General features: G+C 40.1%; 1 protein-coding gene across 1 annotated transcript in view; it reads left to right on the forward strand.

Annotated features, from left to right (window-relative positions):
- The window catches only part of LOC117082262 (ribosome biogenesis protein BMS1 homolog), a 50902-nt gene that overhangs the window by 6093 nt on the left and 29970 nt on the right, over window positions 1–14839 (forward strand). The window contains 15 exon segments of the mRNA XM_033208889.1: window positions 665–822; window positions 1726–1739; window positions 1742–1822; window positions 1825–1914; window positions 3455–3534; window positions 5142–5330; window positions 6210–6352; window positions 7104–7225; window positions 7569–7691; window positions 7694–7726; window positions 7729–7754; window positions 8466–8604; window positions 11741–12502; window positions 12688–12789; window positions 13739–13896. Of these exon segments, the coding sequence (XP_033064780.1) occupies window positions 665–822; window positions 1726–1739; window positions 1742–1822; window positions 1825–1914; window positions 3455–3534; window positions 5142–5330; window positions 6210–6352; window positions 7104–7225; window positions 7569–7691; window positions 7694–7726; window positions 7729–7754; window positions 8466–8604; window positions 11741–12502; window positions 12688–12789; window positions 13739–13896 (2220 nt within the window).

A 14839-nucleotide genomic window follows, 5' to 3' on the forward strand; every position in this document is an offset into this window, starting at 1 on the left:
ATCTCACACATACAGATATGCTATTTTTCAAATGTATGTAGATGAGTTGTAATTTAGGAATTTTACAGAGTCAACAGGTACTAAAAGTAATACTTCAATCATATTGGAGGTTTATAAAAATGTTTATAATTTTTTATTAAAATGTAGATTAAGTTAGGAAACCACTTCATTACTCCAGTTGTTATCTAGGTCTGAGCCATCCCGTATGGTAGCCACATGTGACTATTTAGAGTTAGAATGAAATTAATTAAAACCTCACTTTCTTCAGTTTCCCTAAGTACATTTTAAGTAACCACATGAGGCTAATGGCTAAATGACCAAAAAATGCAGATATATAATATTTCCATCCTTGCAGAAATTCATGCTGTTGATGTTGACACTTAAGATGAATAAAAAGTAACTTAACCATGAAATGTAACTTTAGCAGAAGTAAGTCATCTAATTTATAGCATAACAGAGAGAAAAGAAATTGGGGATGGTTAATCAGTTTCTACCCGTGTTTGGTGAACAAATACATCATCTCTTCATAAAGAAATAAATGAGATTTATTGTTTTTTTTCTGGGTATTGCCTGGATTGTAAATGCTTCTCCCACCTTCTTATCCCAATCTTCTTCCTTGTAGGTTAGTTACTTGTTATTGGCAAATGGCAACTACGGAGACTAGAAGAAACACAGAAAGAAAAACAGTGGGTCCAAAGCTGAAAAGAAAAAGAAGTGGCATCTACATGATCTCCAGCTAGGGGATGAAGAAGATGCTGCGAAGGGAAATCCCAAAGCTGTTGCAGTTCAGTCCGCTGTGCAGATGGCTCAATCCTTTCACAGGTGTGTTTAGCTGCAGTCTGGTGCTTCTTCCATTGATTCTTTTTAAATAGTAGGAGCCTTTCACAGGTGACATTTGTATTCACAAGTCTAGTCCAGCTCCAAAGGACAAGGAGATGCATGGTATGTGACTTTTACTAAAATGTGAGAAGCCTTCCCATAGAAGCTGCCTTGCCTCCAGCATCTGCACACTGGTTGGTGTTTCTTGCCCAGGATAAAATAATTTATGGAATTTCTTTGTTCCTAAACTTTAAACTGTTTCTATGGTGATAAGTGTGCTTTCCCCCTTGGATATGTTTTATGTAGTTGTAATATAAAATACAAAAATTACAATATTTAATACTAACATAGCTTTATTTAGTGAGTACTTGTGATATTCTTAGCAGTGTACTTTAAACATTATTCAACTAAATTCTTCCAGCAGCCTCACCAGAGTAGGAATCATTCTTGCCCTCATTTTATGGATAAGAAAACTGAGGTCAAGAAAGCAAGTTACCTCCAATCATATAACCAGTAAGTAGGAGAGCCAAATTTAACTCCAGAGCCTCTGCTCTTATCTGTTACGATGCACTGCTTTGGTATTTACTTTTTGATTTTTAAAAAATTATTAAAATCACTCATAAAACAGTCAGATTTAAGGAGTGTTTAATTTTCAACTCTCTATACTATTGAAGTCATCTTGTTACATCTTTATTAAACAGTAATTATTTGGATAGGGGCCAGAAATCAACAAGCAAATAATTGACAAGTTAATTATACTTATATATTGTCTGTTGTACTCTCTATAAAATACACTACTCATATCTATAAGTATACTAAAAAAAGTCTACTTACAAGGTTGATACCTTTTACTCTATTTTGAAAGTGAGTTTCCTTTTTTTTTTTTTTTTTTTTTTTAATGAATAGGACTCAGGATTTGAACACAAAAAGCATCATATTCCAGTGGTTGATTGAACTCCACTAGAGCCCCCATCAATAGTGGCCATGGTGACGGGGCCTCCAAAGTTGGAAAGAGCACTTTGATATAACCCCTCATTCGGAGCTTCACCCGGCAGAAGTTGACCGAGATCAGAGGCCTCGTGACGATCGTGTCAGGTAAAAGATGCCAGACACAGAGTTGGTGTGGCTGTTGTCATCTGAGGGACATGCGTGTGTTTGTTGTTTACTTGAGTGGAGCATGTTAAATATTGTCATATCATGTTACCTCTCGTATACTTTTACTAAGTTGGCTATAGCTTCAGAAAAGGGTAAGTTCCCAGAGATAAGGATGTGATACATATCTTATCCTGACTGCTCTATGGCTTTACCAAACACGTTCCTTGGAAGGGCCTAGCAGGCCTGGTCACTGTGAACACACCATTTAGCAGATAGCACGTACCTCCTATGTGCCAGGTGCACATGCTTGCCCTTATGAAGCCACATCCTGGTGGAAGTGCGCCTTTTCTCTTTTTCCTGTAAGAATTGTCTGCTTTGGGAGATGGTGACCTTTCCAAGTTTGAAGGAAGATGAAATAAACTTCCAGTGGTAGAATGGCAATGCACACTCTGAAATCTCTTGTTATCGCAGCAATATAGTTAGATTGAGGTTTTTCTTTATCTTTGGAGTATCCATATTTTCTTTTCCTTTTTTTGAGACACAGTCTTATGCTGTGGCACAGACCAGAGTGCAGTGGTGGGATTACAGCTCACTGCAGCCTCAATCTCTCAGGCTCAAGCAATCCTCCTACCTTAGCCTCCTGAGTAGTGTATGCCACCATACCTGACTAATTTTTCTTCGCCCCCCTCCTTTTTTTGAGACAGAATCTTGCTCTGTTGTCCAGGCTGGAGTGCAGCGGCATGATGTCAGCTCACTGCAACCTCCGTCTCCTGGGTTCAAGCAATTCTCCTGCCTCAGCCTCCTGAGTAGCTGGGATTACAGGCGTGCGCTACCACGCCTGGCTAATGTTTGTATTTTTAGTCGAGATGAGGTTTCACTATGTTGGCTAGGCTGGTCTCGAACTCCTGACTTCAAGTGATCCACCTGCCTTGGCCTCCCAAACTGCTGGGATTACAGGCATGAGCTGCTGCACTGCGCCCATCCTCCTTTTTGTTTTTGTTTTTTTTGGAAGGATGGGGTTTCCCCATGTGGCCCAGGCTGGTTTCAAAACTCCTGGGCTCAAGGGATCCACCTGCCTTGGCCTCCCACTGTACCCAGCCCATATTTTCTTGACCATTTTCTTATAACCTTAATTTAGAAATGATTATCGTTATGAATATTCTGTTGCATTATATTTGAGGATTTTTGTAGCTATAGTGGGAATACGGGAAGTTTTGATAAACGTGAAGACATTGGCTTGCAGCTGAACAGCAAGATCATGGTTATCATGGAGCCTGTCAAGTCAGAATTTTCCCTGTTTGAGAGCTTTTATTCATCTGGGTAGACTTTGATATTATTTAAATTTAGAACACAGCAAGGAAAACAGGATGGAATTTATTTTATTTTACCAGTTTTTGCTTATAAAAATGAACTTCTGGTACACTCCTATAAACGTACATGGTGTTTTACTGGATGCAATTACAAAAATGAAAATTAGTGTTGATGGTTACAGTTTTTTCAGGGTCTTTTTAAAGTAAAGTTTTCATCTTTTCTCTTACAGGTAAAAAGTGCAGACTCACCATTATTGAACGTGGGTGTGATATTAACATGATGGTTGATCTGGCTAAAGTAGCAGATCTGGTTAGTCAGCAGGGGCAGCCTGGGGTGCTGATGGAGACTTACAGCATTGTGATAGGTTATTTACCTTGTGATGAAGGGAAGAGAGTTTTATGATTATTAAAGGAAACATGGTCATCATCAGGGATACAGTAGATGTGACTGAATTGATGATAATGATAGTAATAAATGTTATTATATTAATAATAAACATGGAATGTGCACAATGACATGTATTCCAAAATCGTAGAGCACATCACAGGATGGAGAAAACCTCTAATGAACACAGCTAATAAGAGCTCATTAATATGTATACATTGATATGTAAAAATATATCATAGTAAGTGTCATTTCTTCTTGGACCCTTCCTGTCACCGTGCTGACTGCTTTCTACAAACTTGGCTTACATAGACCCTTGATACACCCTTGAGGTGAGTAGGTATTATCTGTAGCTTACAAAAGATGAAATAGAGGCTCCCAGCAGTTAAGTAACTTGTGTGAAGATGGGACCTTTCTTCTCGATGGTTCCAGAAACTTCATCCTTAATGATAATGCTAAAGTACATGAATTTCCTGAAGAAGTGGTCAGAGTTTATCAATAGAAAATCTAGACAGTACTCAGTGTATGGAAAATGTACAAGCTCTTGCATTTATGGAAATGATAATGTTCACTATTTCTGATATTCTATTAACTACTTAGTTTAATCAAAGATGGGCATTTCTGTTTCCATATTTTGGTATTTTTAGTTTATCTATGGAAAGATAAGAACAGAAGTGTATTTAATATTAAAATTAGAAGTTTCCAGGAATCAATTCTGAAATTATTTTGCATCTTTGAAGTGTCTTAAATTTTAAAAATTGGTCTTATCTGCTTATATTTTCTTATAGACTACCATTCATTATAATCTTATGGTTTTTTGACTTAATTTTAAACTGGTACCTATTTAAAAATAACTTTTGAGCAATTGAGTTATACAAGTTAACATACAAGATAGAGGTTTCCACTGCATACTTCTCAAAAAAAAGATTGTTTTTTTTTCTATGAGGATATTGAAACAAGAAATTGGTTTTCTGTACATATTTAATATATTTCATTGATTATCACTTGCTTCCCATTCTTTGGATGTCAGAGACCTGTTATTTGGCTTAAAAGTACATTACAGAAAACTTCATTTCTTTAAATTAGGATTTCTTAGGTAAGGGCCAGGTTAGACCCAGCCTTTTCTGAGTTACTTTTCATGCATTAAAATTCTTAAAATGGAAGTTTATATCCTAGTGGACATTGTCTTATGGTTGCCTTTTAGAGCAAGTAAGAGGGTGGTGGTTTCTCTGTCTGGGTGATGCCTATGTAGTCATTTGATTTAGTCTGGAGTGCGACTTTTCTGTCAAGGACCAGATAGTAAATATTTTCGGCTTTGTGGATCATATCTCTTGCAGCTACTTAGCTCTGCAGTTGTAGTGTACAGGCAGCCATAGACAATATGTAAATGAGTTAATGTGGCTGTGTTCCAGTAAAACTTTAGTTACAAACACAGGTGATAGGCTGGATTTGGCCCGTGGCCAGTTGCCAACCCCTAGTGTAGGTGGTCTGTTTTGGTAGTTTCTTTGAGAAATGATGTGTTCTGTTTGTAGGTACTGATGCTTATAGATGGCAGCTTTGGGTTTGAAATGGAAACGTTTGAGTTTCTAAACATCTGTCAAGTATATGGTTTTCCTAAAATTATGGGAGTTCTCACCCACCTTGACTCCTTCAAGCATAATAAACAACTGAACAAGACAGAGAAGCAATTAAAACACAGGTTCTGGATAGTAGTTTACCCTGTAGGAAGAGAAATAATTGTTGGATACTAACAGTATAATCCTACTAAAGTAGACTGAAGAGGACCGATGCAGTGGTGCATGCCTGTAATCCCAGCACTGTGGTAAGCAGAGGCAGGTGGATCACTTGAGGCCAGGAGTTTCTAGCTCAGAGCAAAATGACCAAACCCTGTCTCTACTGAAAATGCAAAAATTAGTCGGGTGTGGTGGCATGCACCTGTAATCCCAGCTACTCAGGAGGCTGAGACATGGAATTGTCTGAACCTGGGAGGGAGAGGGTGCAGTGAGCTGAGATCGTGCCACTGCACTCCAGCCTGGGTGACAGAGTGAGACTCCATATCACACACACAAAAAAAAAGACTGAAGAGGCATTGCTAAAAGTCTCTCTAGAATTCGGATTCAGCTCCTGAATTCCCTTTGTGTATGTGTTCACAGTCTCTGGAAGGTTTCCCTCAAGAGGGTGCTTATTCTGGGTCTCTTGGTGTATCTCACTGCTGCACCAGGCAGTGTCTGGCTGTTCTGGGGTTGGAACTTAATAGAGTACATCAGAAGTTTCTCCCAGTTACAGGACCAGGCACTGTCCCTTCCTTTCCATGCTGCTCTCTGGTCCATCAGCCACAGAACTGTTTCTGTGCTCAGATGCCTCACCTCCCTCTCCTCACCATACTTAGACAGATGAACCTGCTCAGCTGCAGAGCAGTCTGCCTCTGTGGGGTTCTAATAAGTCCTGAAAGAAACCAGCAAGGCTCTGGAAGCCTCAGAATAGTGGCTTTGCTACAAGTCTCCCTCCTTAGGATTGCTTCTTGTAAACAAGAAGAGCTTTTATTTTGTTGCAGTATTGATGAGAATTTAATTGGAATTTAATTTTCCTTTAATGTTTAGGGTGCCAAGCTGTTCTACCTTTCTGGAATGGTGCATGGAGAATATCAAAACCAAGAAATCCACAGTCTGGGCCGTTTTATTGCAGTTGTGAAGTTTAGGCCTCTCACATGGCAAACTTCTCACCCTTATATCCTGGCAGAGAGGTAAAAAGTGATTGTAAACTTTTTCTTCCTGGGCCATATATTTCAAAGCTAAACAGGCTGGAAAAAGAAGAGTGGTAGGATTTATTTTGTGCCTATTTGAATAGTGGGGGTAGAAGTGTAGTTGATGGGAAATGTCTACTTATATCATTGCTCAAAGATGCTGTGCCTTTGGGAGTAAATTAATTATGAGATGTTTAGGAGAATGGGAGGACTTGGAAGCATTTAAGTCTATAGGATGTGGCCCCATCCTACGTTCATCCTCAGTTTTCAGTGATGCTGCCTTCGTGCCCAGGTGCTTGAGTCCTCGTGTGTGCCTTCAGTTTCCTTCCTTTGTGCTCTTCTTTGAGCTGTGGTTTTCTCAGCCTGGAATACCCTTTCTCCACCTGCCAGAATCCAAGCCACAGTAAAAATCCCAGAGCACAGGCTCACCCTCTTGCAGAAAGGGATTTTCTGAATATGTTCTTCACTCTTCCTTGACCCCAGGTGGACATCATCTCCCTGTCTTGTGTCTTACGAAATGAATGTCCCTGTCTGATGTCTTACTGAATGTCACTTTCAGCCTAGAGACACAGTTGTGTGCCTGCCCCTTTTCCTCTGCTGGATGGTGAACGGTGCTTCCTTATTTCTTCATTTTCTAGTTTTCTAAACGACGTGCTTAGTGGACAAGAGTGTGATGAGTCACTGACACATGAAAGGAGGTATAGGAACTTTGGCATTCATTTCTGCTGTATGATTGAGTTTATTTTTCTAGGATGGAAAATTTGACAAACCCAGAGGATATCCGAACAAACATCAAATGTGACCGGCAGGTGTCACTTTATGGTTATTTAAGAGGAGCACACTTGAAAAATAAAAGCCAAATTCACACGCCAGGTATTCTCTTGTTGTAGAATATACTAGAATTACACATAGGATTCCTGGGATGGCTTCATTTCTCAGAAAAACTGAAAAGTGACCAAACAAGGGAAGATGGCCTTGCTGGAGGTTTCAAAAGTAACCCAGCTATGTGTAGGCCTGCAAAGGTGTTACCGAATCCCCTCTTCTCTGACCTCTTGTCTTGTAGCTAGAGGGCCACTGTTTCAGTGTGGCACAATGCCCTTCTTTAGGGTCATGGGTTAAGCCCTTGGACTATGGCTCGTTTTTAACCCCCCAGTCAACAGTGGATACTTCTGACTTCTTGTCAGCTGAAGCTGGCTTTTTGGATCCTGTCTTCCAGGGGTAGAAGATTTTGCCATGAATGACATCGGTTTCCTTTCAGACCCTTGTGCTCTTCCTGAACAACAAAGGAAGCTCTATTTACATGAGAAGGAGCAGCTGGTTTATGTGCCTCTTTCTGGAGTTGGGGTGTGCTGTATGACAAAGACGCTGTCTATGTTGCCTTGGTGGCAGCCACGGTTTTCAGGCATTGGTGAGACGGGAGTCATTGCTCTGAACTCTCATTACTCTTTCTGAATCTGTTTTTTAATCACAAAAAGTAAGGTACTCAGCTTTTACTTATTGAAGATTTTTCTCTTGTACTTATAATAAAGGCCCAAATGCATATTGTAAATATATAGTATAAAAATAATACCTTTTTTTTTTTTCATTGTACCAAGCAGAAGAGTCCTGTCCTCCAGGCCTCCTTGATCCATGGCCCTGGCGCGGGCCCTGCTGCCATGTGGCACCTGCACAGCCCATCCCCATTTCTACAAAATCAGTGTGCTTTCCAGCTCTCATTGGTCCTTTTCTCATTCACAATGGTCTCCTCGTTCTGTATTTTAAAGTGGATTTTAAATGTTTATTTCTTAGTTCTGTAGTTGAATTTTATTGGGTTAAAATCAGGGTTATTTAAAGATGTTAGAAAAGCTAGCATTGTTGTAGCACTGGAACTGAGATTCTTCTAGCTAGGTGTTTAGGTTATCAGGTTACATACTCCCTGAAGTTTGGAAAAGTTTAATGGAGATGGGGATCCATTTCAAACTTTGCTCTAAGGATTTTCTTCTCTGCTTTTTGAGGCATTAAGAAAGGTTCTCAGGAAATGTGTCTAAGATAATTTTGAGAAACTGAGTGAAACCAGTGTCTCTCCAGGATCTTTGTGCTTTCCTCACGTGCCTTTTCTTGGTGGCCTTGACAGGACGAGGTGGGACCCATCCATGAGCTGGTCCAGAGTCTCATCTCCACCATCTCCACCATTGATGCCAAGATGGCTTCAAGTCGGGTGATGTTGTTTGCTGGTTCCAAGCCACTTGGGTCAGAGGCTATAGATAATCAAGGAGAAGTCTGCTTTTTTTTCTATTTTTAATAAAAAGATAGATTTTAGAAGATGTGTAATTCTGCTATCATAACACATTTTGGTGGGATTCATTCTAGGTTGTTTTGGTTTTGTGTATGTGTGTGCATGTGTCTCTGAGGGCTTTTCACTTATCTGACATTACGAGGGAGTATTTTCTTGAAATAAAATACAGGATGCATTTTTCAACAGACCCCAAATATTCTTCAAATACCACACCATCTTCCATAGGTGACTTTTTGTTTTTTTAACAGACCTAAGGCCACTCTGCTTTCTTTCGGTGGCGAAAACACTAGAACAGTCAGGGAGTTTGTGGCTGTCCAGATGCCACAGGCCTTGTCATTGAAAGTTTTATTTAGATTATGTTGTATTATCTCCCATGGGTAGGTTTCCATGGATGTGGGGCTTATGTGAATTATTTCTCAGTCTGGGTTGGGAATTTGTATGCCTTTATACATAGTGGATGTTTGCAACACATTGGTTTTGTTGGATTGATTGATGACTTCCAGTGAAATTTATCTGAAATTTTTGAGATTACTTAGTATGTAATTTGTTACAGTGTGCATAAACTACCTACCACAGTGCCTGACAGATACGAAGTGTTTGCCGAAAGAGCACTCTTTTATAATGAGTGTTGTTAGCTACTTTCGTTTTTCCATATCCTTTTAGTCATCCTTGTCTACAAGAATACTCTCTTCTAATACAGTTATAGTTAAAATATATAATTTTATTTCTATATTCTGAGCACTTCCTTTTTCTATACAGTCTTCATGTAGTCATCATTTTGTTATTATTGGGGTATTCTTTTTTTTTTTTTGAGACAAAGTCTCACTTTGTCTCCCAGGCTGGAGTGCAGTGGCGTGATCTTGGCTCACTGCAGCCTTGAACTCCCAGGCTCAAGTGATCCTCCCACTCCAGCCCCACAAGTAGCTGGGACTATAGGAGTGTGCCTCCACACCTGGCTAATTTTTTAGTTTTTTTCTAGAGATAAGGTCTCACTATGTTGCCCAGGCTGGTCTTGAACTCCTGGGCTCAAGCAATCCTCCTGCCTTGGCCTCCCAAAGTCCTTGGATTACAGATGTGAGCCACTATGGCTGGCCTATTATTTCTGTATTCTGCCACTATACCTGGCCTATTATTGCTGTATTCTAACTTATCCATCTCTTATGGTATGATTTTTAGTTTTTTTCTAATTTATGTTTGCATAATTTTACATATCTTGCTATGTTAATTAGCTTTATACAGTTTTCTTTCATCCTGTGATTTTAGCCTCCTGATGATTCTTGTCTATCAGTTATGACACTGGTGACTTAAAATGGATGTTCTTCCTCTGTTATTCCTCCTACATTTGTTAGCCAGCATTTTTTATTTTATTTTAATCATTTGAATTACTGCAGTTTTTCTTTTCACTTCACATCATATATCAAGTATCATCACATGATGGTATTTTTTTTATTATTATACTTTAAGTTCTAGGGTACATGTGCATAACGTGCAGGTTTGTTACATATGTATACTTGTGCCATGTTGGTGTGCTGCACCCATCAACTCGTCAGCACCCATCAACTCATCATTTACATCAGGTATAGCTCCCAATGCAATCCCTCCCTCCTCCCCCCTCCCCGTGATGGGCCCCAGTGTGTGATGTTCCCCTTCCCGAGTCCAAGTGATCTCATTGTTCAGTTCCCACCTATGACTGAGAACATGCGGTGTTTGGTTTTCTGTTCTTGTGATAGTTTGCTGAGAATGATGGTTTCCAGCTGCATGCATGTCCCTACAAAGGACACAAACTCATCCTTTTTTATGGCTGCATAGTATTCCATGGTGTATATGTGCCACATTTTCTTAATCTAGTCTGTCACTGATGGACATTTTGGTTGATTCCAAGTCTTTGCTATTGTGAATAGTGCCACAATAAACAAACGTGTGCATGTGTCTTTATAGCAGCATGATTTATAATCCTTTGGGTATATACCCAGTAATGGGATGGCTGGGTCATATGGTACTTCTAGTTCTAGATCCTTGAGGAATCGCCATACTGTTTTCCACAATGGTTGAACTAGTTTACAATCCCACCAACAGTGTAAAAGTGTTCCTATTTCTCCACATCCTCTCCAGCACCTGTTGTTTCCTGACTTTTTAATGATTGCCATTCTAACTGGTGTGAGATGGTATCTCATTGTGGTTTTGATTTGCATTTCTCTGATGGCGAGTGATGATGAGCATTTTTTCATGTGTCTGTTGGCTGTATGAATGTCTTCTTTTGAGAAATGTCTGTTCATATCCTTTGCCCACTTTTTGATGGGTTGTTTTTTTCTTGTAAATTTGTTTGAGTTATTTGTAGGTTCTGGATATGAGCCCTTTGTCAGACGAGTAGATTGCAAAAATTTTCTCCCATTCTGTAGGTTGCCTGTTCACTCTGATGGTAGTTTCTTTTGCTGTGCAGAAGCTCTTTAGTTTAATTTGATCCCATTTGTCAATTTTTAGCCAGCATTTTTAACAAAGAGCTTTCACTTCTCCCCTTTATTTTGGTATCACTGCTCACTAATGCACTTGCATTTTGTTCCATGGGTTATTTTCCATCACTGCCATTGTTCTTCCTGATGCCTATGCTGTCCCAGATTCGGCCGCAGGAGCATTCAGCCTGTCTCCTGTGTCCTTTCAACTGTCTCTGTTAGTCTTTGAGCATTTCTTGTTTTCTGACAAAACAAGAGGATCCAGGCTCATTTTGCCCTTTTCCTGCCTTGGGCCTGGACTCGGCCATTTCTCTTAAGGATCATGTGTTTTTAGCTTAGAAATAAATCAGCTTTCCAAAAGATCTACAAAACACTAACTTCCTTTTTGAGCAATTTTTTTCTAAAATTAGATTTTTTTTTTTTAAAGGCTTATTCCTTTATTCTCCCTATAAGTTCTTTTGAAGTGTGGTGTTAGGGAACCATGCCTGAGTTTGTTTATTAAATGTTCTGATTTTTATCAGATCATTTTTTCCCTATGCTATGCCATCTTAAACAATTCCTTGACATTTTCTATTTCTTTGTATTTTTGTTGACTATATTGCCATTTCTAGATTAACGGATTAATGTACAAGTTAAATTATTTTCCATTTCCTTGGTAATATAGGCTGTTGATGTCAAAGGAGGAAAAACAAATGGACTTGAAAACTGGCCAAATGCGTTGGAAAGCCATTTTTGGAGATGAAGATGAATCTGGAGATAGTGATAATGAAGAAGATGATGAAATGTCTGAAGATGATGGGTTGGAAAACGGCTCTAGTGATGAGGAAGCAGAAGAGGAGGAAAATGCTGAGATGACTGATCAGTATATGGCTGGTAAGGGCGTCAAACGATGGAAACTTGAAGAGTTGGAAGAAGACAGTGAAATGGATTTGCCAGCATTTACTGACAGTGACGATGACCTTGAGAGGAGCTCAGCAGAAGAAGGGGAAGTGGAGGAAGCTGATGAAGGCAGTAAAGAAGAGGACTGCACTGCAGGAGAGGGGGGCATTTCAGGATCAAAGGCTGTTGGAGAAGGTAGTGAAGCAGGGCTATCACCAGTGAATTGCCGGAGTGACTGTGTGAATCTGGAGAAGTCTTTGCCGATGAAGAAAGCAGCCCTCATGACTTCCGATTCTCGGCATTGCACAGCTGAAGAGGCGTTTGCATCTGAAGATAAATCTGAAGAAAGCTCCTCGCTCAGTGCAGAGGAAGAGGACTCAGAAAATGAAGAGGCTATTAGAAAAAAGTTTTCAAAGCCTTCTCAAGTGAGCAATGGTCAGAAACTGGGGTCAAGGAACTTAATAGATGAGACAAGTGATATAGAAGATTTACTCAAAGAGGAAGAAGATTACAAGGAAGAAAATAATGATTCCAAAGAAACCTCATGTACGCTTTAATTTAGTTGGTTGCTGCTATGAACTTGGCTGTCAAAGTGGTACCCAGTGAAAAGTCTACATTTGGGGGTCTGTTGATTTTGAGATTAACTGTTGAAATGCTGCATTGTGGATGGATCTCAAGGGAGGGGAGACACATGAACAAGCCTAACTGGAGGTTGGCATTGGTCATTTCAGGTGCCCTCAAGTGGAAGGAAGACCTTTCCAGAAAGGCAGCTGAGGGCTTTCTGAGGCAGCGGCAAGCAGCTCCAAACCTCTGAAAGCTTATTCATAGGACAGGTAAAGAATTCTGGTTCAGAGCTAGAAACGTTTTAGTTTCTCTGATTGTTTTCTGAAAAGGAGATGAGGGAATTGGTTGATTGGGCTGGTATTGTTGACATCCATAATTGCTGGCCATCACATTTCATATTTGGCAGATTAATCATCAACTTATGAGGACCACACTTTGGTCTTATGAAGTAGACTTAATGGGTTTGCTGTAAAACTTGATGCAAATGCTGTCCATTGCATTATGTTATGTTCCCTATTTAAAAGTCCTTCATGAGAATTTTTTTGTAGATTAGTGCCAAAAAAAATGTCTGTCCATTAAAATATTTACTTTTTTCCTTTCTGAGAATTAGAACACTGTATAACACATTTTGTTCTCCCTTTTGCCCTTGTCCTCTGATTTTTTGCTTTACTAAACTTACCTATATATTCTTTCTGGTAGAACTAATGCAAAAATAAATATATAGTGATGAACTTTACATTGTGCTCCCTGGTTACTGCATGGTGAGATCAAGGCCACATGGTGAGACATTAGGGCTCAGCACACTGCATTGGGAGGGATGTTGTGAACTGATTTTCATTCAGGTTTTGTCTAGGTACTCTTAGTGATGAGAGGCTCAACACTCTTTAGCGCTCTTCTTTAGTAATCTAAAGCTCAGCCTTTAAATGTCCCTTCCTTCCCTCCACCGCCAATATTCTCACTCCTTCTCGGCCTCTTAGCTGCTGCTGTGCAGGAGCGCAGGAGCCCCACACATGTAGAGCAATAGCTTCCTGGCTCTCTTAACCTATGACTGCCCTGCCCTCTCAATGCCTAACTCATATGTGGCTATTGCCATACCCATCACAGACAGAGGCCCTCAGTTCCTGAGTTCGAAGACTCATGGCCTAACTTGTCGAAAACAATGAGTGCTCCAGGGCTGTAGTTTTTGTTCTCACTTTTCTGCCATGGCGTCCTCTTTAGTGGCAGAAGATAATGAAGAGGAAGATCATGATACCCAAGAAGAGCTTGCAGGGTTGTTTCATGTCAACCAGCCTGACAGAGAGTGGAAGCACAAGGCTGACTCTTTGGACTACTCCAGATTTCTTGTGGAGGCCCCCCATGACTGGGATTTAGAGGAAGTAAGGCTGGGTAGTATATTTGATTTATTAGAGGATTGTTCTAGAATAAGATTATCTGATGTCAATATTGCTTACCTGTTGTTGGCTTCTTATTTTTACAGGATTATAGGTCATTCTCCCAGATATTGCAGTGGGCACTTCATGCATCCTAAGCAGTAACATGTTCTGAGTTTAGTTAGACCATGTACGTGGCCCACGGAGGACAGGTTCAGCTTCCAATGTGGACAGTAGTGTGCATCTTCATTTTGAAGTGGCGCACATAAGTTTTTATACATCAGATGTATTTTGTGTCTTATCATTAGGATATACATAGCACTCCTGAGTTAACATTTATAGTTACTGCTATTTGTAAGCATAGAGAAATCTGTGATGCCTGTAAATGTTCTTCCTGCAGCTCACCACTTTGTAATCACACTGGAATTCATTCAGTACTCAAACTCACCACAGCTCAACCTCCTCTGAGACCTCTTCTCTTTCTCTCTCTCTCTCTTTGAGATATGGTCTTGTTCTGCAGCCCAGGCTGGAGTGTAGTGGCACAAGTGTATGATTCAATGCAGCCGCAACCTCCTGGGCTCAAGAGATCTTCCCATCTCAGCCTCCACAGTAGCTGGGACTATAGGCATGAGCCATCAGGCCTGGCTAATTTTTGCATTTTTTGTAGAGAAAATGTTTCACCATGTTGAGCTAGTTTCAATCTCTGGGCTCGAGTGATCTGCCTGCCTTGGCATCCCAGCCTGCTGGGATTACAGGAGTGAGCCATCGTGCCAGCCCCTTTCTCTATATTGTTTTCTGCAATGTTCTGATCTTCCAAAGGTTGCCTTCTTTTTTGTCAATTCAGTTTGGCTTAGATGTCGCTTCTCAGAGAGGCCCAATTGCTATCATACTGCCTATTGTAATTCGCCAGGTAACACATAATGAACTTTATGAGATTTTATTTAACCAT

The sequence above is a fragment of the Trachypithecus francoisi genome, unplaced genomic scaffold (genome assembly GCF_009764315.1).
Source record: "Trachypithecus francoisi isolate TF-2019V2 unplaced genomic scaffold, Tfra_2.0 Lachesis_group9, whole genome shotgun sequence".
Classification (NCBI taxonomy): Eukaryota; Metazoa; Chordata; class Mammalia; order Primates; family Cercopithecidae; genus Trachypithecus; species Trachypithecus francoisi.